This window comes from Neolamprologus brichardi, chromosome 16 (assembly GCF_056152115.1).
Source record: "Neolamprologus brichardi isolate AB-2024 chromosome 16, ASM5615211v1, whole genome shotgun sequence".
NCBI classification, from domain to species: domain Eukaryota; kingdom Metazoa; phylum Chordata; class Actinopteri; order Cichliformes; family Cichlidae; genus Neolamprologus; species Neolamprologus brichardi.
Genome location: NC_142119.1, coordinates 29,092,223 through 29,119,753, shown reverse-complemented (window position 1 = coordinate 29,119,753; position 27,531 = coordinate 29,092,223). Strand labels below are relative to the sequence as shown.

General features: G+C 38.5%; 1 protein-coding gene across 1 annotated transcript; it reads right to left on the bottom strand.

Annotated features, from left to right (window-relative positions):
• Positions 1 to 1,484: 1,484 nt before the first annotated feature.
• htr1fa (5-hydroxytryptamine (serotonin) receptor 1Fa) lies at positions 1,485 to 26,783 on the bottom strand. Its single transcript, XM_006802374.2, has 3 exons — positions 26,706 to 26,783; positions 4,722 to 4,844; positions 1,485 to 4,298 (listed from the first exon to the last, which is right to left on the bottom strand). Exon 3 carries the CDS (start codon positions 4,295 to 4,297, stop codon positions 3,098 to 3,100), a length of 1,200 nt encoding a protein of 399 aa, XP_006802437.1. The 5' UTR covers position 4,298; positions 4,722 to 4,844; positions 26,706 to 26,783; the 3' UTR covers positions 1,485 to 3,097.
• Between the last annotated feature and the right edge of the window lie 748 nt (positions 26,784 to 27,531).

Here is a 27,531-nt window from a genome sequence, read left to right as displayed (position 1 = left end):
TCCCTTTAGGGGTCACCACAGGGCATCATCTGCCTTCACTTCATCCTTTTCCATACCACCTTTCTCCGTCCAGTATATCCAGTATCCCTCTTCTGCACATGTCCAAATCATTGCAGCCTTGCCTCTCAAACTTTGCCTCCAAACCACTTCACCTGAGCTGTCCCTCTGATATACTCATTTCAAATTCTGTCCATCACGGTCAACCCCATTGAAAATCTTAACATATTTAGCTGTGCCACTTCCAGCTTGCCCTTCTGTCTTTTTGTCGGTGTAACAGTCTTCAAACTATACCTCACATGGTACAGCTGCTTGGGAAGCACAAGTCAGTGTACTCCTTGCTCCTGTCCCAAGCCCAGATGAATTATCCAGAGGGAGATTGCATGAGAAAGGGCATCTGGCATAAAATATGTGCAGTACCAAAATACTAGAAGTAAAGTAACTAAACTTAATTCAGCCTTTATGGTGTATACTCGTGCTTTTCGTACTATGACATGCCAAATTTACTTGTAGTTTTGAAATTAAAAGAACTCTCAAAAAAGAAAGATATTTTATGTAGTATAAGATAAATGGTCCCTACTTAGCACCTTTTAACAACTTAGTGTTCCATAAAGCGCTATCAATGTTGCTCTCTCACACACACAAGCAGGCAATATTTCTTGTATTGCTGTTCAATAAAATACTGCTAATAACATTAACATCGGAAAAGCCCATAGAGGGTCAGGCGCAGTATGTTCATATCCTCATTAGTGGGCAAATTCACTAATCCAAAGCCCCTGAAAATAGTTCTTTTTTTGCTTAGGTATAGGATATGAAAGTAGAGTATATTATACCTTGTCTCTGCCTTATTCCTGCACTGGTATTCCCTATATAATAAAGCAGCTGTTATGCTGCAGCTATAGTTAGAAGATACGTAGCAAGCTCTGTTCATAACCGACAGATGTGGCCTTTGTCTTTTTGTGAAAAGCACTTCAAATGCCTTTGTCTGTATGGACATGGGGCATGTTATTGCTGCCTACAAGTCTACAAGTTTTATTTGGGAAACTGTTGAAATAAATTGGGCAAACCTGTTGCGACAGGTTCTGTTTGAGGAAAATGCTATAGTGCTTGTAAGTGAATACAACTGGACTGACAATTGGAATGCCCTGATGATCTACTGGGACACCCACTTGCAGTGTAACATAGTCCATCTGGCAGGAATTCTAGCTTTATCAGCTCTCCCAGTGAGACAGTGCAACTCTTTACTGACTGACACACACACACACACACACACACACACGCACACACACGCCGGAACATAAATGCATGTAATTTTGAAGAAACAAGTGTGAAAAGATGCCATTTAAACATGTTCTTTCCTATGCTTAGGCAACATTTAAACATGGTCTTCATCATGACATGAACAGTGTTTATGATAGAAGTAAATACATTGTCCACAAACATTTGAGACAGAGAGAACTTGCACATCAATGCTTATTTCTAGTTACTTTTATTTGTTTGACCGATGAGACTAAGTGAGCAGTATTTTCAGATTCATGAATCTTGTTGCTGTAGCATTGAAAGACAGTACTAACCAATCAGAGTGTCTTTCTTCTTGCCACAAGGGGGCACCATCAAATCAAAATATGGAAAATATCCACTCTATTCACATTAAACAGTAAGCAGACTGATGTAATATAGCATAATAACATTAATTTACACATACAGCTTATCATTGGTATTCCTGCTACCATTTTCTCCATACATACAGGGAATATGGTGATACACTCTCCTTAAACAATTACTTAACTCGGAGAAGAACAGGAACAAAATTTCAGCTGTGGACCATTTATTATTGATTATTTAGGCAGTGAAAAACAAAGGTAGAAACAGCAGACTGGTCATACTGTCAGAGATCTATATAAGCTTATGGAATGCCTTATACTATCTCATTGGTATACAGTACACCCTCACACTGGACTCATCTACATCCATCAACATATCATGTGCCCTCTTGAAACCAATAAAGAAATAGTAGTTCTATTCCAAGTACTTGAGTGGGAGTAGTGTAATGAGGATTTCTCCACCAGTGACTCTCACCTTCAATTAATCTAATGCTAGCTATGGTGTGGGAATGAAGCTAGATGGGGTGTTGGTTCCAGTTGATAAATTATATATAAATACCATAGGAAATAATCAAATGATGTAAAAAAAAAAAGAAAAATCAATAAAAGTGGCAGTGCTTTGTATAACCTGTAACAGTAGACCTTTTCAAAAGTCTTAGGGTCAAGTTTATGTTGGTATCCCAGTATTTTGTTGTTATTTATGGTATGACTTAGCCCTAGATGTTTTTCTTTATATTAATTACATTTTAAGCTGTTAATTGTAAACATTTAAAATATTATATGTTAAGTTCAGGCATTGAAATCTTACGAAAGTTAGACCATATCTTCCCATGTCTTTTTAGACTGTCAAATAAATGAAGCCAGTACCTGTACCATTAACTTACAAGAAGGTCAAACCATCTATCAATGGAGGTTTAATATTTTGCAGGGCTAAATATATACTAGTTCTGCTAACAATCATTGCAACAGTCAGAAAAAAAGTCACCTTTCATAACATCACAGCCACAAAAAGCAACAACTTGGTATACTGTGGTATTTTACACATGTTTGATATTTAAGCCAGCAGCGTGGACTCGGCAGAAGGGAGGTCATTAGATGAAACAGACATAATGGTCAGCTATTTCAAGACCTATAAATGGGGCTGATCACTAATGCTCAGAACTCAGGCCTCAAAAAAGGTCAGTGATGGCACATTTTCTCAGTGTCCCTTTACATACTCCAATTAACATCAATGAGGTCTCAGGCTCTCCTATAAATAGCAGGACTTGATTTTCAATTGGGAACTCACACCATCTCATTGCTGAGTCAGTGCCATTTAGGCTGCTGAAGTGGCTGCTGAAGTTTCTTTTCCAGTATCAATCCTTTTGCTCTTTTAAATTATTCTTTTTCAGACATAATAACTCAGTTATTCAGTCAGTATTTTTGACCTGAAGCCATTCATTTCATTTCCTCTCATATATAGATGGTGTACAGGTTTGATCATGCATAAATAATCATCAGAGGTAATGACTGCACCTCACAAGTTTTTGGAAGGCTTTTTTGAAGTCTTCATTGAAGATGGTGTAGATCAGGGGGTTGATCAGAGAATTAAGGTAGCCCAACCATGTCAGGAAGTCAGCCATTTCCCCTGAAGTACTGCAAGAACCGCAGGTGTTGACAATCAATTCCTTGACAAAAAATGGCAACCAACAGATGACAAAGGCCCCTATTATCAACCCCAACGTGGATGCCGCTTTGCGCTCTCGTGAGCCCGAGATTCGAGGTCCTTGGTATAACTGACTACGACGTGATTCACTGCGTGACTCATGCCGTCGTGACTTGCACTTAAAGGCCTTTACAGACACACGGACCCGTTCACGTGGAGTTTCCTCTGTTGAGGGTTCAGAGAAAGACTTTTCCGGTGGGCTTACAGGCTCAGGACTTCGAGGCCCGCCATCGGCATCACCATCTCCAGCAGGATAGGTAGAGGGGATCATGCTGCCGTTGGTCATGCATGAGTGACGGCTAGCCCGGCTAGCCTCCCTCCGCATATATAGGGTCTGAGCGGCCAGGTAGATTTTATAGTAGAGGATGAGGATGAGCAGCAGTGGAATATAAAATGCTCCGAGTGTTGAATAAAGGGTGAAGGCCATGTGAGGATGGATGATGATGCACTCATTTTCATGGTCATTATTGCCACTGTAGTGTTGCCACAGTAGAGGAGGGAGTGAGATGAGGATGGACAGGAGCCACACCACTGCCACCATTGCACCAGCTCTGGCTCCTGTACGTTTGCGAGAGTACTCCACTGCGTCTGTGATAGCCCGGTAACGGTCAATGGCGATTGCAGCAAGATGCAGAATGGAGCATGTGCAACAGGTGATATCCACACTTAACCATAAGGTACACACCACCTGACCCATGACCCAGCTCTTCTTTTGGATGTAGATGATACTGAAGGGCATGACCAGCACAGCCACCAGTAAGTCGGTCACTGCTAATGAGCAGATGAGGTAGTTGGCTGGGTGGTGCAACTTGCGAGTGACTGCAATAGCTGTTATCACCAGGCAGTTGAAAAATGTGGTGAGGATGGCCAGCACAGACAGAGTTATAGTAAGCAGGATTTCACTAGGGGGAAGTTCAGTGGTCTCCAGTGAGTCATTCCTGCTAACGTTGCTTGTGGCAAACACCCCTTCAGTGTAATTGGGGAAATCCATTCTGCAAGCAAAGAGAAAATGAAGAAAGTGAGACATCAAAGGGGCTTAGGGGAAATTGTATTTTACTAAATTCCTTTTCAAGAAAGGCTGCACAAGTCAAAATTTATTTTTTGCCTGCATGTATTAATTGTTATTAAGCGATAGGGCTACATAGTGCATCAAGCGATAGGAGTTTAAAGACTTGCACTATTATTCCACCTCTTAATTTTCTTTTGAACTATCAGTCAATTTTCTCGCTTTTTGGACTTCATAAATTAAAGATGTCAAAATGAATTAAGTCAGTTTTCTTTTAATTAAAAATATGCTTTTAAAGTCTGCTAGGGTCTTGAAACATTACTTGGCTGAGAAAGCTTGGAGAAACAGCTGCCTTGCCCACAAAAGTCTGGCCAAATCCTTTATTACATATATATTACTCCAGTCCTACCTGTCTATGCTGTAATGTGTTGCATCCAGGTGGTTCACTGTGCAGCAGACAGTCTGCTCTGATCTGTCTAACCTGGCAGACCTGCTATCACATCACTTCTGTCAGTCATCAACTCATCAACACCTGGGACACAAGGAGAGGGAAATGGAAATGTGAAAAAGGTGAATATTGAGAGAGAGAGAGAGAGAGAGAAAGAGAGAAAGACCCCAAAAAAGTAGAGATGCATTTCAAGACACTGCACTTTTTTGCACTTTTTAAAAGTACAGAGAATTACACTTTAACATAATCATGTACAAAATATCTGTAGGTTCTCAGTCATCCAGGATACAGTAGTTCTCAGTACCTAACAATCAATTCCTAAGCATTTCAACCCCCCATTTACATCTTTCCTATCTTAATAGCTCACATGATGGTGGACTGGAACAATAATGATGATGGGAATGACCCAATTTTTTTTTCACACCTTGGCTCATGTGGCAATTCACGCGATTAATACTAGGTCAGAAACTCTCAGGACCCCCTCTAAGGGAACACCCTCGACTAGGGTTTAAATACCTGAGACTCTAGGCTATTTGTTTTAAAACTGAACAAGCCTCATGGATAATAAGCAAACCTTCACAAACCTAAAAAAAGTTGTCTTCTGTAACGTTGGACCCAAGGATTACTACAGTAGTTTGGTTCAGTTCATTGGTTGTTAATATGATTAATTTATGTTTCATGTTATGATTTGTTAGTGTATATGTTGTTATCAAGGCTTTTTAAAATTAATGTGATTAAAAAGTTTTATAAAACATAACAAAGCACCAGTAGCATAATCAGAGAGTTGTAACCAAGATCAGCAACTTCAGTCCAAATGGAGCCCTATTTGCAGGTATGTACCCAATGTGTAATGGTCTGCCATTAATTTAGCAACAGCCACTGTGATTAAATTAAAAAGCATAGATTTGGCTGCCATTGCAGCTCTCCTTCACCACTTGCTCAGTATCCCGAAGACGAGAGTGGAAACTGTTGCTATAGAAACACAAGAAGTACAGTACTTTCACTTAATGTGGTAATCAGCAGAGGCAGCCAAACTCTGACTGTCAGGTCTCTATTGAGACTGTTCGATTCCCAGGCGGTATGTCCGGGGCTCTGTGGGTGGGTGAGTGGGGTGGCAAGACTATATAACAAGTAAATGAGATAAGAGATTTCAGTTCACAATACCTCAGTCTTACTGACTTAGCACAAAATACTTTCAAATGTGTCTTTACCTTGTCCATAGTTAGCTCTTACTGGTGCCATACTGTAATATAATCTAGGTGAGATCCCCATATAGATATAATATGTAGGTGAAATTCACTAAGAACAGTGCAGAGGCAGGCTTGTGCGATGAGTATTCTTCAACTGCAGCATCCTCCAAGGTGTGGGCACTGGCCATCCCTTAGTCAGACTGTGCCACTGCTGCTTAGTGTTATTGTTTTACTGCATAAGATAAGTACAGATTTCTATTGATAAAGCACACTGATATTGATAAAGCAGATTTTAAAAAAGACTTCTCTTCTTAATTCCTATGGAAGCATTAAGAGTATTCTTAATTTTTCACAGGACTGCGTAGGGTCTTGTGGAAACATTCTTATTCACATGACTGTATATTTTCTTTAACGGTGGTCTAAAAACTCACTTGGATCGCAGCTGGTATAATCCCATTACAAGATGGTCTCTACTTCCTTCACACCTTTGATATCAGTCTTTAATGGCAATGAAATTGCCTTCCTCTGCTTAATGATGCAATTGTACACTCCTTCCCATTTACCCACGGATGAGTTTGCAAGAAACCCTAACAGTACTTAATATGCAGATTACTCAGTTAGATAAATGATAATTACCGCTGCACTTCTGTCGCACTCTGTGTTACAGCACTGCCATATTTTCAGCTGTGCATCTGAAAATAGTTTATTTTTTCAGTGTCTGTGCAAAAATGTATATTTAGACATACAGTATGGGCATCTCTGTGTGCATGTTCAATGGTTGACGTATGCAAAAACAGTGTCAGCCAGTTATTATATGCAGCAAAGAAAACATCTGCTTTTGCCTTGAAATGTTCTATAAGACGGGCTTCCAGTCCGAGGTCATCTGAAGATAAGCTCCAGTGAGCCAGCATGAATCTAGTCTGATCGGCTTTGTTAAAAAAAAAAAAAATACCAGTCCCTTTGCTTGAATTTGGCAAACTGTAGAAACAGCAAACTGCAGAAAGAACTTAATTTACTGTATCACAGCCACATTGTTTCAAAATTACATAGTAACTTTTTAATCCATTTTTTGCCCTGTTGCTCCATTATTTTCATTATTTACTTTCTGTCTATACATTATGAATATTTTGCGATAAGATATAAGAGACCCAAACACTGCAAAGTTACTTTTAATGATCTCTACATTTGCTAATATTGGACGAATTACACAACACCCAATTATTATATAAAACTGTGCTCCAAGATTATTGTACTCTTGCAGTCTACTACATTCAGGATGTAGATTACTTTGTCACCTCGAGGCTGACAAAGCAGAAACGCGCTAAAATTGTTCTCCAAATTTCACAGATGATGTCATAGAGATCAGTATAATCCAATCTTAACCAGAGTCTTTCAGTAATACTTAAAGACATACAGTAAAAGCATTTACAAACCAAAACAGTCAGTGCAGTATACTATATGTATTCACACAAACATCAACTTTTAAGGATGGCAATCAGTGAAAAAGGTGTCATTCCTCTGACATTCAATCCTTCTCTTCTCACTCTCTCTCTGTTTTCTTCTTACAGCTTCATGGAAGCTGCATTTACCATGTGGATTACAATCTCTAAAACACAGTTTGGCCCAGGCTGGACATCAAGCTGCCAAGCGTTGTTGTGAAGGATGAGAGTTGTGAAAAACCAGATTGTGTGACTGACAGCTCTGGGAAGATGCTAAATAAATCACTATGAGGGCAGAGCAGTATCTGTCTGTTTATTTATTTTCTTGGTCTGTATCTGTTTAATTTTGGGGTTGAGGTAAATGACAGAGTTAGCCAGAAGTAACGCTGCAAAGAAAACTGTTTAAGGAGATTAATTACTGCTTTTATTGTTGTTTGTTTATTTGTTTCTAAGTTGAATAAAAGTAAAATTAAAAGATTAATTCTGCATTCTGGGACAGAAAAATACTTGTGCAGTATTACAGCAATACATTATAATGATAAAGTATCTTACTAAGGTGTGGGACGGGGCTATCCCGGCAGACGTTGGACAGCATTGCTGGGCACAGCCCGTATAGCTTAGGGCATTGAACTAAACTAAACAGCTCTAGCCTTATTTTTAATATAGGGACGAGACTTTTTTATTTAGATAAAAGAATACCAGTAAAAAAAAAAGTGTAACATTCAGGATAACAATGACAAAGACTAAAGGACATTTTGTGCCAGCTACTAATGTGATCTAATTCATTGATTTTTTTATTTTTTTTTTGAGTACACTAAATTACTGTCATCTCTATTTTACAGCAGTGTTCTCGCTCACTGACCTGTGTCCTCCATGTGTCTCGTGGGTTTCTGTACACAAGCGGATACACACCATGTCACCGGCAGCTCTCCCTACCTGCTTCATGGAGATAGATGTATTACCTGGCAAGATGCCCACTGAGGACTTAATTTGATGGAACTGGTTCAGCACTCACCAGAGGCAAATATAGCTGCTGTAGTGCATTTGTTGCTGTTGTTTTCATTTCATTTGGCAGGTAATGTAATATTGGTTATTTGGTGTTCACTGTTACAGATCACCTCCAGACAATTTTCTTTAGAAACACAAACAAAATACACTGCTAGGTACAATAATTTGTGATATTACCATGTTAAAGTACCTCATATATCTACTCCTTCTCCTTCATTGGACAATTCATGAACATATGACCTTGCAAATATAATTCACACACTCACGTCTAAGTGTATGTGTGAATATATATGTGATATGTGAAATATATTATGTGATCAGTGTATAGCAGGTTCAACTTCTGAAGTGTTGGCTTGGAAGTTAAAGTGTATATTATGGACTTCCTTTTATGTATACATTTTAGAATAACCCTGAAATACATCCATATCAAGTAAACATGGCAGCTTGGGGCCCATGTGGGGCCACTCGGTCTGCACACAGACGGTTAAATGTACTGCACATTCTAGCCCTACAATGGGGGGGCACGGGCATACTCCAAATTTCACAATTTGTTACCTACAGACTTTCCTTATAGGAACCCAAACAGGCAAAACTAGTTGTAGACTAGCCCCTACTTAGGCCATATACACTCTCTGCCCTAAAGGGCAAGATTGCTACCTAATCATAGGAGCCTGAAGAAGTATTTACGCAATAATACAGGTTTATTATATCTGTAGCAATAAATGCCAACATTGTCTGCACTTAGTTAAAAATGAATGGGTCATTTCTACCTGTATCTGTCAGTTACAGTTTATTGTGAATGAAGGTAATACATTTCAGGAGATTCAGTCCCTTTGAAGACAACATGGCTAGTAGCACGTCTGATTGGGGGTGAAGAAAGTGCACAACAAATGTTTAAAATGTTTCTAATATCTTCCGCACACAAAGATACTACAAAACAACTACACAAACATCTGAGCGTGGGGGAGCGACACAAGGCCTCATGACAATTTACAGCATTTTCCTGTCAGCATCACTGAACATCCTGGCAACACAACCCTGTCTGCCCAACCCTCCTCCTTGGTGTCCTTATCCGAACGCTACTGAAGGAGACAATTAGGTGAGTACAGTGTAATATGACATACCTAAATTGAGCACTTCATTAATACAATGACAGGAAGTAAACAGGAGATCAACTGGGGGATAATACTTCTTTTCCTAGAATTAATGTCAGAAACTGAAGACTGACGCTACTATTTACTTCAGAGAAATCTAAACCTAATGGAGGCTTTGTTAGGTACACCTGTTCAACTGCTCATTGATCAACTAATCACATGGCATCAACATTTTGGTATGTAGATATGCAGAAGGTCAAATTGAGAATCAAAATGAGGAAGAATGGGGATTTTGAACATGGCATGGTTGTTGGTGTTAGTGCCAGTAGCGCTGCTCTGAGCATTTCAGAAAGTGCTAATCCACTAGGATTTTTTTCCACACAACCATCTCTACAGTTCGCAGAGAATGGTGCAAAAAAAAAAGAGATAATGTCCTGTGAGCTGCAGGCCAAAATGCCTTATTGACACCAGAGGTCAAAGAAAAATGGCCAGTCTGCTCCAAGATGACAGGAAGGCAACTGTAGCTTTGTTAAAACCAAAATATGCAGAACATACAACACATCCACCCTCGAAGCAGATTTAATTCAGCAGAAGACAACACTGGGTGGCACACATTACTATTGAGAACACAAAGCCTGAGGCTAAAATTTACATAGATTCACTAAAACTTTACAATGTAAGACAGAAAAAATGTTGTCTGTTCTAATGTATCATGTGAAATTTGAATCTTAGAGTCAGAATTTAAGACAAAAGCATGGATCCATCCTTCCTTGAATCAGTGGTTTAGGTTTGTGGTAGTGGAACGATGTGGGGAACATTTTCTTGCCACACTTCCTTCATACCAACTGAGTATCAGTTAAATGCTACAGTCTACAGTTTTGTTGCTGACTGACGATATGCATGCCTTATTCTCCACATCATACCCATCTTCCAATGGCTGCTCTCAGCAGGAAAACTTGTGCAATTTCACAAAACTTAAATAAACTCAAAAGGTTTTTTTGGCCCACCATCAACAGATCAGAAATCTAAAAGAGCAACTTTGGGATGTGGTAGAACAGATTTGCATTGTGGATGTGGAGCCAATAAATCTGCAGCAACCGTGTGATGCTATGATGTCAATATGGACCAAAATCTTTGAGGAAAGTTTCCAGCACCTGGTTGAATATGTGCCCCAAAGGATTAATGCATTTCTGAAGACAAACAGGCATCCAGCACAGTGCTGGTGAGGTTCTAATGAAGTGGCCAGTGAGTGGATTTGCCTACAGCTACTGCCAGGAAACAAGAGTGCTTATCTCTCATCAATTTACAGCTGAAGAGCCAAATGTTATTTGAGCTGATGAGAGCATTGATTGAAAAAGTAAACATTACTGGTGAGTAGTTACAACAAAAAAGGAAACAAGTTATTCTTATTTCACTTATCACGCAAGATTAGAAAACTCTCAAAGAATTGCAAGCAGTTAAACATTTTTTTTCTGGTTTAATTGCATTTAGAGTGGAAAGTACAGCACTGCAATTGTGATTGTTAATGTGTTGCCAACTGATGGCTAATCTGGTGAGAAATTCAGCATAGAGCTTTTAAAGAGTGCTTATGAATTTGTGAACACTTTGCTACATCTGCATACTGAATCTATATCTATATTTAGATAATTAATAAGTAGCTGTAATACTGCACAATCAGCCAAATGAAATTAATCCAATTGCAACGCATTCGTAGTTCCTCAAACCAGCAGGAGCTAATATCCTCTGCCGGTGTTCATTTATTTCTGCAAGAGTTACCTTCTAACACGACACAGTTTAAATGGACCGGGTGGGAGATTGGAAGCAAATGGCTAAAGTGATGGGAAGTCTTTGTGAAAAAAGTGTTCATGTGGAAGTAAGTTATTTAAAGATATGTTGTCCTTTTTCTAACAATGGCAGTCTTGACTTGTTTCATACTGATTATTTAATTTTTTTTTAAATTAAAGGCATTGACTTTTTTTATTTCAAATGTACATTAATACAGCAGCACAACTAAAAATATGGAAACCACATTTTTGACAACATGAGAATTGGTTTAAAAACTGAGAAATCATTTCAATAAGATTATTGTTTTTCCTATAGATCATGAATTAACTCCTGATGTAATTAAAGAGATGACGACAATCTATTACTGAAGTACCAAAAGTGGATAAATAAATGTAATATTATTACTTTATGTATGACTATTATAGACACATTTCTTGAGAGATTGATGTGTGTATTAGTAATATACTGTCAGAAACACATGAAATTACTGAAACTTCCATCCTGCTGACTCAAGCTCAAGTTCTTCACTGTTGAAAACAGACGAGTGATTTGAGACTGCAAGGTGAAAAAAAGCTTTGAATTCTTTTGCCTGCAGCTTTAAAATCTGAATACAGTATCAAAAGGTTGACATAGCCGTAGGGGGTTCAAAAATTACTATGATTAATTATATAATACTAAGGTGTTAAGCTTTCAAAACAAATTTTCAAGCAAGTCAGGAAAAAAAACTACAATATTTAATCACATATTCTTGCCGTCTCCAGAGTTTTGAGTGGTGAATTACTAGGGTTAATTTCTGAAGAGTACTAAGTAAATTGGGTGTAATTTGAGGAGACTTTTGCTAATTTTTAATTTGATTGCTTTTGGAGTTTTAAGTATTGCTTTTGCTGGAAATGGCACTTGCATTGGTATGAAAAACAGTGCTAAATTTGTAATATGGGAAATCAATTGTGGATATGTACTTATGTAAAATTTAAATGTATTGTAAAATGGCTCTTCTATTTACATACATTAGTAAAAACCTCAACAAACGAATATTTATTGTGACCCCGCTTTGCCTTTAAAATCGCAATACTTTCTCTCAATACTTGACAACACAGTTAACACAGTTCTTCTGTGGATTTATCCTGCCTCAGTTTCTTTTAATTTAATGCCATACTGACTATGTAATGTGGAGATCAGGGCCCTGTGGGAGTCACACCATCTGGTACAGGACTACTCATTCTTCCTCTGCTTGTTCTCTGTGGCTCTGGCTGTATTTTTGTCATGCCGCAAAGTGAATCTGTGAAAATACTCCATATATGGCTCTGTGTAAATGTATTTGACCCTTTTCTTATCTCTCTCTTTCTTTTTGCAGTTTTTAAAAAATATTTTTACACATGACACACTTATGTTTCTGATCATCAAACAAGTTTCAATATTATACAAAGATAACACAGGCAAATACAAATGCAGTTTCAAAATGTTTATTTAATCAAATCTATCCAAACTTAAATTGCCCTATGTGGGGAAAAAAAGGGTTTGCCCCCTAAACCTAACAACTAGTTCTGCCCACCTTGGCAGCAAAAAGTAAAATCCGGCGTTTGCCGTAGTTGGCAATGAGTGTTTTATATCTCTGTGGAGGAATTTTTGCCCACTCTCCTTTTGCAGAATTGTTTTAATTCAGCCATACTGCAGGGTTTTCAAACATGAATGGCCTGTTTAAGTTATGCCAAAGAATCTCAAAGGCATTATGCCACTTTTGACTAAGCCACTCCAAAACCTCTATTTTGTTTTTTTTTTTTTGAGTAATTCAGAGGTGGACTGGTGTATTCTGGTTCATTGTCCTGCTGCATAACTGGGGGATTTTCTTTTTGGAATTTCAGAATTGCCCCATACCATCGCACTACCTCCATGTTTGACCACTGGTATGATGCTGTTTTGATAAAATGATGTGTTAGTTTAATGTCAGATGTAATGGGACTCACAAAGTTTTGTCTCATGAGTCCATGGAATATTTTCACAAAAGTTTTGGGAATAATCAAGATGTTTTTTGGCAAGTGTGAGATGAGCCTTTCTGCTCTTTTTGGTTAAACAGTACCTTTTCCCTTTGAGCTCTCTTATGGGTTTTTGCCAAGTCTCTTTTTTATTGGTGAAATAAACAGACTGTAACTTAGAGAAGTGAGTCCTTTATTTCTGTAGTTCTTTTGTGACCTTGATAAGTTGTTGATTTGTTCTTGGAGTAGTCTTGGTAGTCTAGCCAATCTTGGGAAGGTTAATCACTGTTTCAAGTTTTCTCCACTTGTGGAAAATGGCTCTCGCGGTTGTTTGCTGGTGTACCAAAGCCTTAGAAACCCTTTGTAACCCTTTTCAGACTGATAGCCAACAACCTTGTTTTCTCAGTTGTTTCTTTAGAGTGCTGATTGTTCCTATTTGAGATCTTTTAGCCTATTTCACTTTGTCAGACAACTTGTTTTTAAGTGATTTCGTATTCCACATTTCTAGCAGTAATCAAGCCTGGGTGTAGCTAGTGAAACTGAACCCAGCTTTCCAAAAAATGTGTCTCATCACAGCTAATTCATGAATTAACAAGGGAAGAGATTTACTTTCCCCCCCAAATACTGACAAAGTTCTATTACTAGGCTATCACTGTGCTCTAAACTGCTTTAGTGGGAGAAGGCTTTCCTGCAGACTGAAGGGTGTCATATCAAATGTAGGAACGTAATAAGATTAAGTAACAATATTTCTAAGAGTGCAATAGAAACTTTTTGTTTATTTGTTTTGTTTTCAACTAAATGCTAAAATATTTAAAAGAATGTGATGAATCTCACGTCTACTCACAGCAGCAAGCAATTGCTTTATAGACACACATGCACTTCCTGCTGCATTTAATCAGTTCATGATGCGTAGGCAAACTTTGAAGTTACAGAAAACAAAGCTTATTAGAATACATTTTATATCCCTGTCTTTTACTACTTCTTTTATTGCTTATTAAAGTCTAGTTTGGGTTTACCAGAGAGCACATCACTGGTAATTGTTTCTGGGCTTCTACATTAAAAGCTACACAGAAATAAGAAGTTTACACCAGTACTACAGTACACTGTGCTTCACGCCACACTCAGACGTAATATAAAAAACAATTCTGGATACAGCTTAAACTTTTGTGACACAAGATTAGATTACTTTAACGATTTTCACCGGTGTAATGATGGATGCGGATATTAAAAAAGATGAAGGATTCAAATACAGAGATTAGTCAGTCCCTTGTAAAGCCTAAAGCCTGCCCTCCAGAGTGATCTAAATGCCCTTTTTATTTTACTTTATTTTGATCTGTGATCACACCCACCTGTTATTCAAACAATTTTCTAACAAAACAACCAGTTAGAAGAACACTGGCTTGAAGGGAGGGTGGCCCTAAACACATAGCAGCTAAAATAGCTTCTTTAATACAGTGGGTGAACTGAGGGGGCCGCACAGAGGCCCAGAATGAGATCAATCAGGACTTCTTGAACAGCTATACTCTAGTAGACACCAGGAACAAACATAAGATGTTGGCTACGTTTCTATTTTAAACTCATACTAACGCCAAAAGTCATCACAAGTTTTACATCTACAGTATTTTTTCCAGTGCAATGCAAACTGAATTGAAAGATTTCTGTTCTCAGTGAAAATGACTGATTTGATAGTTGAGTTGCTGTTAGTAAAAACAAAATGTTTGGGGTCAGGAAAAAAAGGAAGCTTTAATAAGGTCAGAAAGTCATTTTATTATATCAGTTTTCAGTATCATCAGTTTTGAATAACTGTGACCTGCAGTTCAACATTAATGGCTCAGTGTCACTGCTTCTTTTTGTTTCTAATTATCTCTGATCTTCCGATCAAAAATTAAAAAAGGACTACACTCCTGTTCTGCACCTCAGATGTCCCAATTTAGGAGGTTTCAAAATGTTGCAGTTTTTGAAGAGAGAAGAGTTACACCAACTTGTATACACCAGAACCTGAACATCTAGTTCAAACATTTTCTTTCAGGGCGAGCTGGAGCCCTTTTCCAGTTATCATGGGGCATGACGAAGGGTACATTGGGCAAGTCACAAATTTGTCAAAGGGCTAACACAGAGACGCAGACAACCATTCATGCAGCCAAATGAGAATAGCCAATTACCTAAAATGCTTCTCTTTGAACTGTAGGAAGCCTTTGATGGGAACATCACCACAGACAAATATGGTAATTTTAGATGCAGTTACAATTTTGTTACCTTATTTGGAAAAAGTGACTTAACAGACATTTATGTCAATTAAACTTTTTGAGATTGTCACATCGGTCACTGTGGGCTGCAGAATTTGCAGTAGAGAGTTGCAAAAACAGAAATATCATATATTTTAAAAAGTGTCTTGCCATTACAGTCCTACATTATGTTTAAGCTTTCATGTCATAACAAATTATTGCCGAGATAAATTCTCTGACCAATTTTGACATCAGGATGCTTGAGTACATCGGTACAGAGCAATCAAAATAAAAGCTTAGCAAATCTTGGTATGCGTGTTTTGAGTCTTTTTGAGCCCCATTTTTGATCCTTACTCTGAAGTATGCACATGTAACTCACAAACACCTAAACACACAAATAATAACGCAACATTATTTTATTTTCCTGCATCTACAACCCTCCCACACATACAAAGTTAACAGCTCTGGAAGTTGCTAGAACGGATCGATGAGGTCACCGCCAATTCTCACTGGAAGAGTAAAGGACAAAAGCTGCACAATCGGATCACAATCAAAATCATTTCAAACACCCTTGCATCAGTGATCTGTCCAGGGTGTACCCCTCCTCGCCACATAACAACTGGGATATGCTCCAGAGGCTCTGTGACCATGTAAACTGAACGAGCAGTTAAGGGATTGGATGGAGGAATTTAGTTTTAAAACAATCTCACCAATGTGACTCAGCTAGATACTAATTTAAGCCATATTATTTTGGTAACATCACAGAAAACACTCCTGTTTTTCTTTTTTCTTTTTTAATAAATCAAAACTTCGTGATTTATTTAACAAGTTTGTCCTCAATGAAGAAATCCTGAACTGACACACAACTTGTGTTCCCAGTGGTGAAAATGAGCTGAAATTGAACTACAAGCAGAGGGAATTATTTGACCTTTTAAGTGGAGGATGTTTCAACCTGAACTGAAGAAAACCGCTAGGGAAAAGCCAATTAGAAATTTGTATTCAGACTGCTGGTGCCTGGATGAACAGCACTGAAAATCCCTTTAAGCTGCATAACTTGCAGTACATACCATTCAAGGCTCTACTAAAAAAAACTAAAACTAAAAACTCCTTTACTCCTGTCTGGGTCCCCAATTCACAAAGCAATAACCTTTTAATGAAGATTGTTCAATTCTGCAGGACAGTGTGGCTAAAACCACTATAAACCAGGACTAAATGTCTTTGCAATGTTTTTCTTTGGAGGACAGATGCTGTTGGCTGTCTTAGACAGAAGCGTTTCCGACCCGAGCACTTACAGTTATTGAATGCATCATAAAAGAAATCTAAAGATTGAATTTGATGCTATCAATAACATTGTTTCATCACCCCACTCTTCTGTACAATGCTTCTCTGTCCATGGCTATAATAAGTTCTTTACTCTTTTCTTGATAAGGTTATGGTTAGGGATGCATCGATACCAATTTTTTCAAACCGATACGATACCGATACTGGGATCTGAGTACTTGCCGATACAGCAGGGGTGTCAAACTCAAATACACAGTGGGCCAAAATTCAAAACTGGAACAAAGTCGCGGGCTAACATTAATATTTATTGAAAAAAAAATCTTCCTCCAGATATAAGAATGAATCTTTTCTTATGGACTTAAATAAGTTTTGCTGGAAAACTGAATATGGAACAAGCAAAGCTTAATACTAAACAATATATATATTAGCTGCATAATACCAGTAGGCCAGCTCTAATAGTAATTTGGTATGGCTTCGCGGGCCAAATGTAATTAGGCTGCGGGCCAAATTTGGCTCGCGGGCCAGAGTTTGACACCTATGCGATACAGAGTACAAAAACCGATACTTCTACCACACACAAATGCAATGAATTGGAAGACAGGTTTTATTTTATTCGCTGCCGATAAAAAATAAAATCTTAATAAAAATGACCACAAAAAATTTTGAAGTGAAAAATAAGCACTTCTGTTAAATTATTGCAGAGTCTCCTCATTGTAATTTAACAAAATATCACTGAACTATTGGCACTGTCTCGAGCTTTCAGAATAATAAATAAACACTTCTTTACCTCTTCAGAAAGTTTTGGCACCATTATCTCCCTGATGTATAGGCAGTTGGGAATTTCATATCGCAACTCTAGTATGTTGAGAAGACGGTGCAATCCTATGTTTTCCACGGCCGGCATTGGCTGGTCATCCAGAGCGATAAAATGAGTCAGAGCCTCTGTTATTTTAACTGCCCGTGGATTTTCTCTTGACATTTTTCATCGCTTTTCCAAAACCTGAGTTAAAGTTGGCTGTTCCGGTCCACACTGCTGACATTTTGTTTAGCCTAGCTACAGCAGCCTCCAGTTTCTCTTTTTTATCTGGAGTCCCAGTCTCACTCGCCTAACCCTGTGCCTGTCTAGTGGCCAATCTAAAAAACTACAACAGAAATGACAAGCCACCCTCTGATTAATGAAATAAGTTAGTATCGGTTCATGGTATCGGTTAACTTTTACGAGTATGTACACACACATTTTACAGTATCGGCCCCGATACCCGATACCAGTATCAGTGCATCCCTAGTTATGGTTATGAGGAGCAGTATTCGTCGTGTGATGTGTCAGCTTCATCTCTGACTGTTCAGAACTTATTTCAATTTATCAGCTTTCAAGCACTGAAGCCATTGATTAGCAAAATGAAGTCATCTTCTACTAATACTGTCCTCTGTTAAAGGTTTTGTCAGTGTTGGCCCTGCTAGAGTAGCAGTAATTAAGCCCTCATTGTCAGGATTTACCTACCCCTATTTTACTTAAGTAGTAGCCTTGCTTAGACCCTGCCGTGTCCTTGAACTATAGCTAGCTACAGACTGCTGCATTAGACAGGCACAATATTTATGATGATATTCAGCCTGGCTTTTGGAAAAAAGGTACTTTTCCTCATGAGAGCTCTGTAGCTGCTCTTCTGAGAATTTAAATGATCATTTAATATCCTCTTATCTGCGTGATTGTTCTGTGTTAATGCTACCTGACCTCAGTTCTGCATTTCACTCTTGATTATGAAGTTTGCAACTGGTTAGCGTGTCAGGCAAAGGTATATACTGGTTTATTTCTTATCTTAAAAATCTGAGGTTTGCTGTGCATTTTTTAAACTTCACACCTCCTAATTATCTTATAATGTCTAGCAGAGCTCAGTTATTGTCTTTATGTTTGCTGGCCTTGAGACATGTTGTAGAGAGTTTTACAATATGATACCACTTTGATTATATTTACCTTTTCCTTAAGGGGAAAACCTTATAAAGCTTAGAGTTCATAAAGGCTTAAGTTCTTTAATGCTGTCAATAAACAGGTTCCACACAATTTCTTAGAGCTCGCAACAGATAATACAGAGGTTTGCCAGAAAATTCTACGTCAATGATTGCGCAATTTCTTGGGACAATGTCGTTTGCTGCTACTAGGTCAAGCAGACAGTCTTACAGCACCTCTCTCTGTATGCCTCGTAACTGGTCCCTGTCGCATTCGAGAGCAAGTTTAAAATTCTCATCCTTATGTGCAAATACTGCATCAGCTCCTGTGTATGTGGTCACACAGTTTGCCTAAGCACCCTGGGTAATCAAGCTTTTGAGGCTGTGGCATCTGAACAGTGGAATGCGCTGCCTGCATCTCCAAGGTTTACAGTTCATAAATACATAAAACCAGAACTGGTACACAAACATTACCCAAATGCCTGTTTGGCAGACATGTATTTAGGAAGGATGTTTAAGTTTTAGCTTTTGATTTACTTTCACCACTAGTTTTATTCATTCTTTGAATAGCTTTTAATCTTGGGTTAGATTTTTTTTTAAATTTCTCTACTGTTTTTTAATTTCAGTGTTGTGTAATGGCTCTTATTGGATCCCTCTGACTTTTATCTGTCTTCCTAGATTTTTACATTATCGTGTAATTTTAACTATGTAAAAAAATGTAAGCTCATGGACCGTGAAATCATCACAATTATTTGACCTTAGCTATAAGGAGTCATAAAAGTCTCTGTATTTTGGGTCTGTATTAAACATGTTTGCATTATATGCTTTTCAAAATAACATGCTTGTGTGTTGGTGTTGCATCTTCTCCCTCCCTGTGTGTGTCAGTGTGGCACAAACACAAGAGCGGAGTAGACACATGAAATGGAGGCCTTGAGAGACAGGTAAAGTAAAGATAACACTGCTGAATCTGACTCTTTACATTTGAGTAAAAGCAATAAAGGCTTTCAGTATTTGTTAAGCTGGTTATGACAGTTTTGTTTAGGTTCAACAGCTACCATCTAGGGATGTTCCTGGAGACTAATTTGTTGGAGTTAAACAAGAAAATAAATAGACTAGTCGACTAGCCTAAAAGACAGAAAAAACGACAGAAAACATTTAAAACTGAGCCCAGTCTAATCACTGGAGTTAAACAATTGGTTTCTTAGTTATATTCCGGTTTATTCTTACACAGACTATGTGCAGCCACATAAAAGTACTACAGAAGCATGCCAGTTAGCAACTCGAATTTCTTGTGTCAAACAGCAACATTTTAATGTAGAGTTAATTAGTCGCACTCATCCCTACTATATCTAGGTGTTATCCAAAAAAACCTGTGGCACTGTCGATGCTTTGACGCTTCCCATGATTTCTTTTCTCACTTGACCCACTAGAACAACACCCTCACTGTGTACTGGAACTCCTGATTTCCAAAGAAAGATACTTGGCCAAGCATTGTGTCTTTTCATCCTGTTAGTGAAGTGCTCGACACGGTTGTGCGTTGGTGCTATGCAGAGCTTAGCACAGCATTGTCTACATGCTGTAGCTGTGTACTGTCCATCCATCCATTCATCCATCTATCCATCCGTCTGTCTATCCGTCCATCCGTCCATCCATCCATCCGTCCATCCATCCATGTCTGGCTCACAAAGGCAGCAGTCTAAGCAGAGAACCCCAAATCTCCTTCTGCCAGGCCATGTCCTCCATCCCATCTCAGAGGACACTGACGCAAGCCTGCTAAGAATTATTAAATGATCTCTTAGAACACCTCCCCCAGCTTCCCATATGACCAAACTCCTTATCCTATTGATAAGGGACAGCTCTTCCACTCTTAGGAGGAAACTCATTTCTGCCGCTCAAATCTGTGATCTAATTCTTTCCATCAGTACCTAGAGTTCATGGCCATAGATGAGGGTGGGACCATAGACTGACCATAAACCTTAACACTCAGCTCCTCTTCACCTCAACAGACTACTACAGCATCCACATAACTACAGGTGGCATCAATCCATCTATCAATCTCCCACTTCACTCTCCCCTCACTACTGAGTAAGATCCTGATGTATTTAAACTCCTCCACTTGGGCAGAAACTTGTCCCTGACCCAGATCCAAAGTAATATTTTTTCCGAGTTTCTTCCTCTTCACTTTTAATTTTGCTGTCATTACCTTACCCGTACATGTCAACTTTTCAACAGTACAGCATTCTACCCACATAAAGCATCAACGCTGTGGGCTTACATGCTGTATTTGAGTTGGAAGACTACATGCAAGAACATCTGCATTTACATAGACAATGACCTTTGCAAACGTATACGAAGGTGTAAAGCCTGCGGGAGGCTTATAGATAGGGAATGTTTTCACAGATAGCTGTCGGAGTCAAATTTAAGCAATTTTAGGCTTTGAAAGGCATCAGCAGTTATCCACTTTGCCCTTTGTTTCTAATGGTGATCCACTTTTAATAAACCTATTAGAATAGATGAAAAGGGAACAGCAGAATGCAAATGCAGCGTGAATTTCTTTATTATATGGTACTTCCAACCAGTGTTGGTCAAGTTACTTGAAAAAAGTAATCAGTAACTAATTACTGATTACTTCCCCAAAAAAGTAATCCCGTTACTTTACTGATTACTTATTTTCAAAAGTAATTAATTACTTAGTTACTTAGTTACTTTTTAAAAACACGATTTAGTTTTAATCTTTTAACTTTATGCATCAAGCGACATTCTCTGACTTGAATAAATTAGTTTAACATTTAAACCTATTTTCTGCACATTCCAGCACATAAAATATTTTTTTGTGTGTGTTTACACTCACTCTTTCAAATAGATGCAAGTAAAACACAACAGAAAATAAATAAAGTCAAAGACTAGCGGTCCTTTTGCTCTATTTTCACCTGTAAAGCAGGAGTAGGGTAGGCGGAGGTTTACCCTGGTGCAGGTGTGCCCCAGCGGTCAGTGGAAGAATCTGTGAGTTTCTCTGTGAATTTCCCATTACGTCATAGCGCACTCGGTGTTTGCTTGGACGTTTAGGGGTTTTTTTTTCGCTGTAAAAAGAAGTTTTCTTCCCATGCACAACGGATGCTAATGTTTTTGTCACTTTTTATGGAATCAAACTTAAAGTAAGGTCAGTACTTCCACGCTTTAAACGCTGCACGCTCATCTCTCCCGCACTCAATATTGTCCGTTGTTGATCTGCACACAGCTGTTGTCACGAATGTCGCACTCGCTTACGTCACTGTCATGAGACATTCTTGCAAAAAAATCACGGTTTTAGTAACGCAGTAAAGCAGCGTTCCTACGGGAAAGTAACGGTAATCTAATTACCGTTTTTGCAATAGTAATCCCTTACTTTACTCGTTACTTGAAAAAAGTAATCGGATTACAGTAACGCGTTACTGCCCATCTCTGCTTCCAACAAACAATCACCCCCACTTCAATAATAACATGTCTACCACCATCACTGTTTCATAGTGAATCGTTAAATGTGTTTAAGAAAATGAACCAAATAGTGCTGTTTGCTTGCCTTCACCTTTTTCATAGCATGTCCACATAATAAATCTGTTTTTTTTAACATTATCAATAATATTATTGACAGGAATGTTATATAATTTATATAAATGATACAGAATAACTGCACCTTTTGGAAGGATAAGTTAGTGATGCTTTGAGTTTTCAAAGGGAAGAACTGGCAGAAAAAGGGGGAACTGTGCAACACGATTCCCTTTGGGGTGAATGCAAGGATTCTGTGAGACTTTCAGGTCTCCAAAATACTTTTTGGGCTGTCTCTTTGATGCAGCCCCCAGAGGATATGCAGGCATAGAAAGAGACATAGAATAGAATTGAATACATGGATGGACATATGAGATCCTGTGGTCTTTACTGCATTGCTCTCGGAAAACAAACATAACCAAGTGATATTGTTGCATAAGCTTTCAAGATGAGCATATAAGTATGATGAGTTGTTTATTCCTTGCAACACTCTGTGTAATTGACATTACAGCCTCTAGGTGCCGCTAATGGGTCTTTATGGGTCCCCCCCCACTGTTCCATTAGGAGTCAATTTCATATAAGATGCCATAGGGGAGACCATCTTTCAAGGTCCAGGGCAGAGTCCACTCAGTTAGATATGACCAGATGATGGACTCTTCAGGGCTAATAACAAACACCTGTTTTTCTCTTCATTTTGTATTTTTCTTTTAGAGTGTGCATTCATCACCTTTGAAAAGTCATTTAATGTTTAATCGCTTCAATTAATTTTTAAGAATAAAACAAGTAAATAGGTGGCATTTTATTGTTTTTGCACACTTATCTATCTCTCCCTCACACACAAAAATGAGAATGTGCAATATTGCTATGTTTGTTCTCTGCTGTCGTGGTTTTGAGCATCGCCTTCAAAAATCCATGAAAAAAACAATAAGAGCTGTCAAGATTTTGGTTTCTTTTGGCAGTTAATGTTGGCATAAGAACCCTTAATTTGAATTTTCATCTGCCACGTACTGGTGACAATTAATTAAACATTGATTCGGGGAGGCCTTGGACTTTTTAAGGTAGCTGGAAAGCAGTAATGCACATCTTTTTAGGACAGGCAGAGCTATGAGACAGAGAATTCAACAAGATATATTTTCATTGTCTGGTAGCAATTGGTCAGATGTGTCTAGACAGGTTTTGATTGAGGCTCTTGATTCTGTGACATGTGTCAGTGAAAAGATGTACATCAGCTATGTGGCTGGGCTTTGTTAGGAGCCAGAGAGAAATGGGAAGAAGACAAGATAATGCTTGCCTCAGAAGTCTTTCTGTAAAACAATTTAAGCCATTACATTTATGAAAAATGTGCCAGCCCTCATCTGATTTACTTGGATCAGCTGAAAAAGAAATCTTAAAGGCTTCATTGCCCTAATAAAATTATGTTTTGAGGTAAAAGACTGGCCACAGGTAAAGGATAACATGTGTATTTAAGAGTAAAGACAGCAAACAAATACCCCTTCAGGACAAACAATATAAGATGTTCTATTTTGCTGATATACTGTCTTTTGCACTGCTGATAGTATCAAATAATTCAAAGTGTAAACAGAAACAGCAGGTCTTGTCTGCATGCCAATCACAAAACTACAGATATTACATACTTTTAAATATTTAAAGAGTCTTATTTTAGGTGAAGAACTCTCAGCTAAGCACTGAAATCCACTGTGATGCAAACAAAACAAGGTTACCGGAGCATGACAGAAGGGGAACACAAGGTAAATATCATTTTTGTAGTGAGCAAACACATCCGCTACACCTTTTGGTTTAGTTCATCTACTCCGTGCTGTTTGCTAGTTTCCTTTGAGGGGCTGCAAAAAGTCAAACTGTAAAATATTCAGAGCACAATGCATCAACGCACAGGTTATTCAGTATTGCCATAGAGCTTTGCTCTTTACTGCTCATCCCTTATGGAGTAATTATAATAATAATCCTCCAGCCGAAGATTACAGCCTAAAGTTTACCAACATTGCCTCTCAGAACTTCTCAGATGCATATTTTTCAGCTACCTTTCAGTGTAAGGGAAATATTAATGTTGCATTCACATTTACATAAAGTTGCAAGGATGCTTTTATCATTTCTTACACAGAATACCGTGATGCACTCTGGGTGAATTAGCAGAATGTGTGACATGGGTGTCTGTTTTATTGTTGAACCCTTGTCATTTTGTGTTTTGTTTGCTTTTAATGTTTCTCTTTTTATTGAAGTCTTTGTAAGGCTCTCCAACCCCACCCACCTCCTTCCCTGAAGGTCCATAAACCCTTGTTAAGAAACACAGAAGTAGTGTAGTACCATTGCTATTAAAACTCATAAATTTCCTTTCTGTAAATTTTACCGTTGACCAAAATCAAATGTGTCAGCTAAAGATGTATGAAGCTTTAATAATTCAATGAGGTAAATACGTGCTTGCAGAATCAAGCATGATCACAAGTAAGGATGAAGTAGGACAAACTGTCAATAAAAACTAGCCTCAGGCAAAATTGATTCTTTTACTGTACTACTGCTCTTATTGGTTTTTAATAAATAAAATCCTACTCTGTCTTGCAGTATATGTTGCAACATAAATTTTAGAATGGATTTTGCAATGATCTTTTTGTTAAGCATGAAATGGATAAAGCATCACTCTGGTATGTGATACTGTATCTATGGGAATCAGTTAGCATGAGCTACACTAAATACTTGCTACTCCGGGGCCCTCAGACCATCACGAGCCACGACGTGTCCTTGGTTTGACTCTGCTACTCATCACTGAGGTCCACTATTTTTCTTTCCAAGATAACTTCGCAGCTGTAATTAAGTACCATAAGTAAATGTGTCACCTTGACCAGAAAAAGAGCCCAGTGTGGAGACCTTCTCAAATATTTCATGTCATTTAAATGAAAGAGTCCTTAATACTGTCCTCAAGCTTCTGAAGGATGGCGTGGCACTTTGCTGTGCGCGCACATGGACCACTCTAGTATCCTGGGAGTTACATCCATATGTACATCTTATCTCAATATTAATGTCAGTGGAGCAAGATGTATATCCTTTATAACGAGGCAGGAAGTCAAGCGTGGATGAACATTTACTGTGTCCAACTGACGTGTAGCCAGAACAAGCCCTGTGATTAGCATTCACATATTCACATATTTCCATATCCTGAAAACACAGACTTTCTCCATTAGCCAAGTCATTGTATAACCTTACTATAATCTAACCTTGCCATATTTTCCATAAAAAGACTCAGCCATGTGCACACATCAGGGAAGAAATACTCTTTTTTTCAAATGTTGTTAGTAGATATAAATGTTGCCATTTAAGTTAATGATGCATTTTTCCAAATTGGCTCATTAAGATATTGACATTCACATCTGCAGATGTGCATAAACATGCATGCAGTCAGATATGTGACCATGCTTGGTTCTCCCAACTACATGAAAAAGCAAAGCGTCTCACTCCTTTGATGCCATCACTGTTCCTCACTTTCTCTTTATCATACCAGCACATAATCCTACACATATGCTGTAATACGCACACAAACACGTCCACACTCCCTTCACATACACGGCTCTGCCTGTCTCTACCACACATCATCCTCCTCCTTGAGCACACTTGATGTAATGCTGTAGGTTTGATCTTCCATGGGTTGGTCCAGGAACACCAGTGAACCTGCTGATGCTGCTGGTCAAAGAACTATTTCATTGCAGCAAAAAAGCCTTGTAGCTGAATTCCACCAAGTATTTGGAAACCTGATTGCCTGCTATAAAATGTCCTTCTGATGTGAAGCATTATGAGCAGCCAGAGAATATGGCTGTATTATATATTCACAAACACACATGTAGCAACTCGAAAGCCTTTGCTTTCAGAAGAACATTTCAAGACAAGATGATTTTTTCCCTCATCCCTTTTCACTCTTGATAAGCCATGAAGATCCAAACAATACTCAGTCAATGCAAAAACAGCCTGTACCAGGAGCAGATACATTGATTTGTTGCTGTCTCTTATATAATTAAAACCGCACGCTCATTATGAAGTCACTGTGTTAGATCTGAGAGGAGGGTAAACTGAATAAAATAAAAGAAAACGAAGGAATGTAACTTTATCAAAAAAAAAAATAGAAAGGTACAAGTGTAAAGATGGTGCATCGTTCCTGAGTCTTTTTGAACATCCAGTTGAGACTTTATCGAATTATAAGCGTGGAAATAGTTGTGCTTTGCACAAAGGTGGAGGCAAAGTGGGAGCTCTGCTTTGATTTATACATGTACAAAGACAACGTTGCAATATCTGAGTGACATTTCAAAAAGCAATTAGGGTACCAAGACTATATTGATGCCACATTAATTAAGCTTAATATGCACTTGGCACATAGAGATCTGTCTCTGTCTAGAAAGTACTTCCTAATTTCGGTCCATGAATTCAAAAGCTGAACACAGTCTCTCAATAAATGCACAACCTGCAGAAAATAAACTTACCCACTCTTCCGCTGCAGCGATTAAATGACAGACGAAACCAGTCACGGAGAGAAGTGTATTACATTCCCCATTAATGTCCATTCACAGCTCAACGACGCTCACGCCGACACCCGTCCGTGTGCCGACGGAAGGGGACGCGCAAACGAGAGCGCGCCTCTTGGCCACCATAGACAGAGCTCTGAGAGATGCGTCAGTAAGGAGGAGGTGTGAAGACAAGATAAGAGTAATAACAGCCCTCCAGTAATGAAGGAAACGAGTATTACTGTGGTATTTTGTATATAACTTTGCCAGATGCGCAAGAACGTCGCCTAGCCTGCTACTGGTTCGCTATGACCTTAGTGTAATGCAGCGTATCTTATATGGATGGAAACTGGGTAGTGGATACAAAACGAGGATATTTGACTGCTTAAATGTGTTGGAGCCACACGCAAGTTGTGAACATGCATGCATCAGGTGGAGTACAGAATGGTTTTAACTTCTGTAACTTGAGTTTTGCACCAACATTTGTGCTGAACATAAATAGTTAACATTAACATGGGGAATTTGTAGCAGCAGTACACAGTGCCTAAAATATGCATCATTGGTCACATTAGCAAGCAAACTCGCTGTATTGCAGAAACACACTTATTTTACAGAGAAAGTGTGAAATCTGTGCAGGTTTCATGAGGAGGCGATGAAAGCCTTCATTAAAGAATGCAAACAAGTGTGAAGCCACTAGAAAAAAAATTAATGGAAAAAGTAGATGTAATTTTGGTTGTGTTGGTGGTTGAGATGTTGGTCATTACTAGGGAATTGGAAAACACTGATTATAAAATGAGCTGGCTTG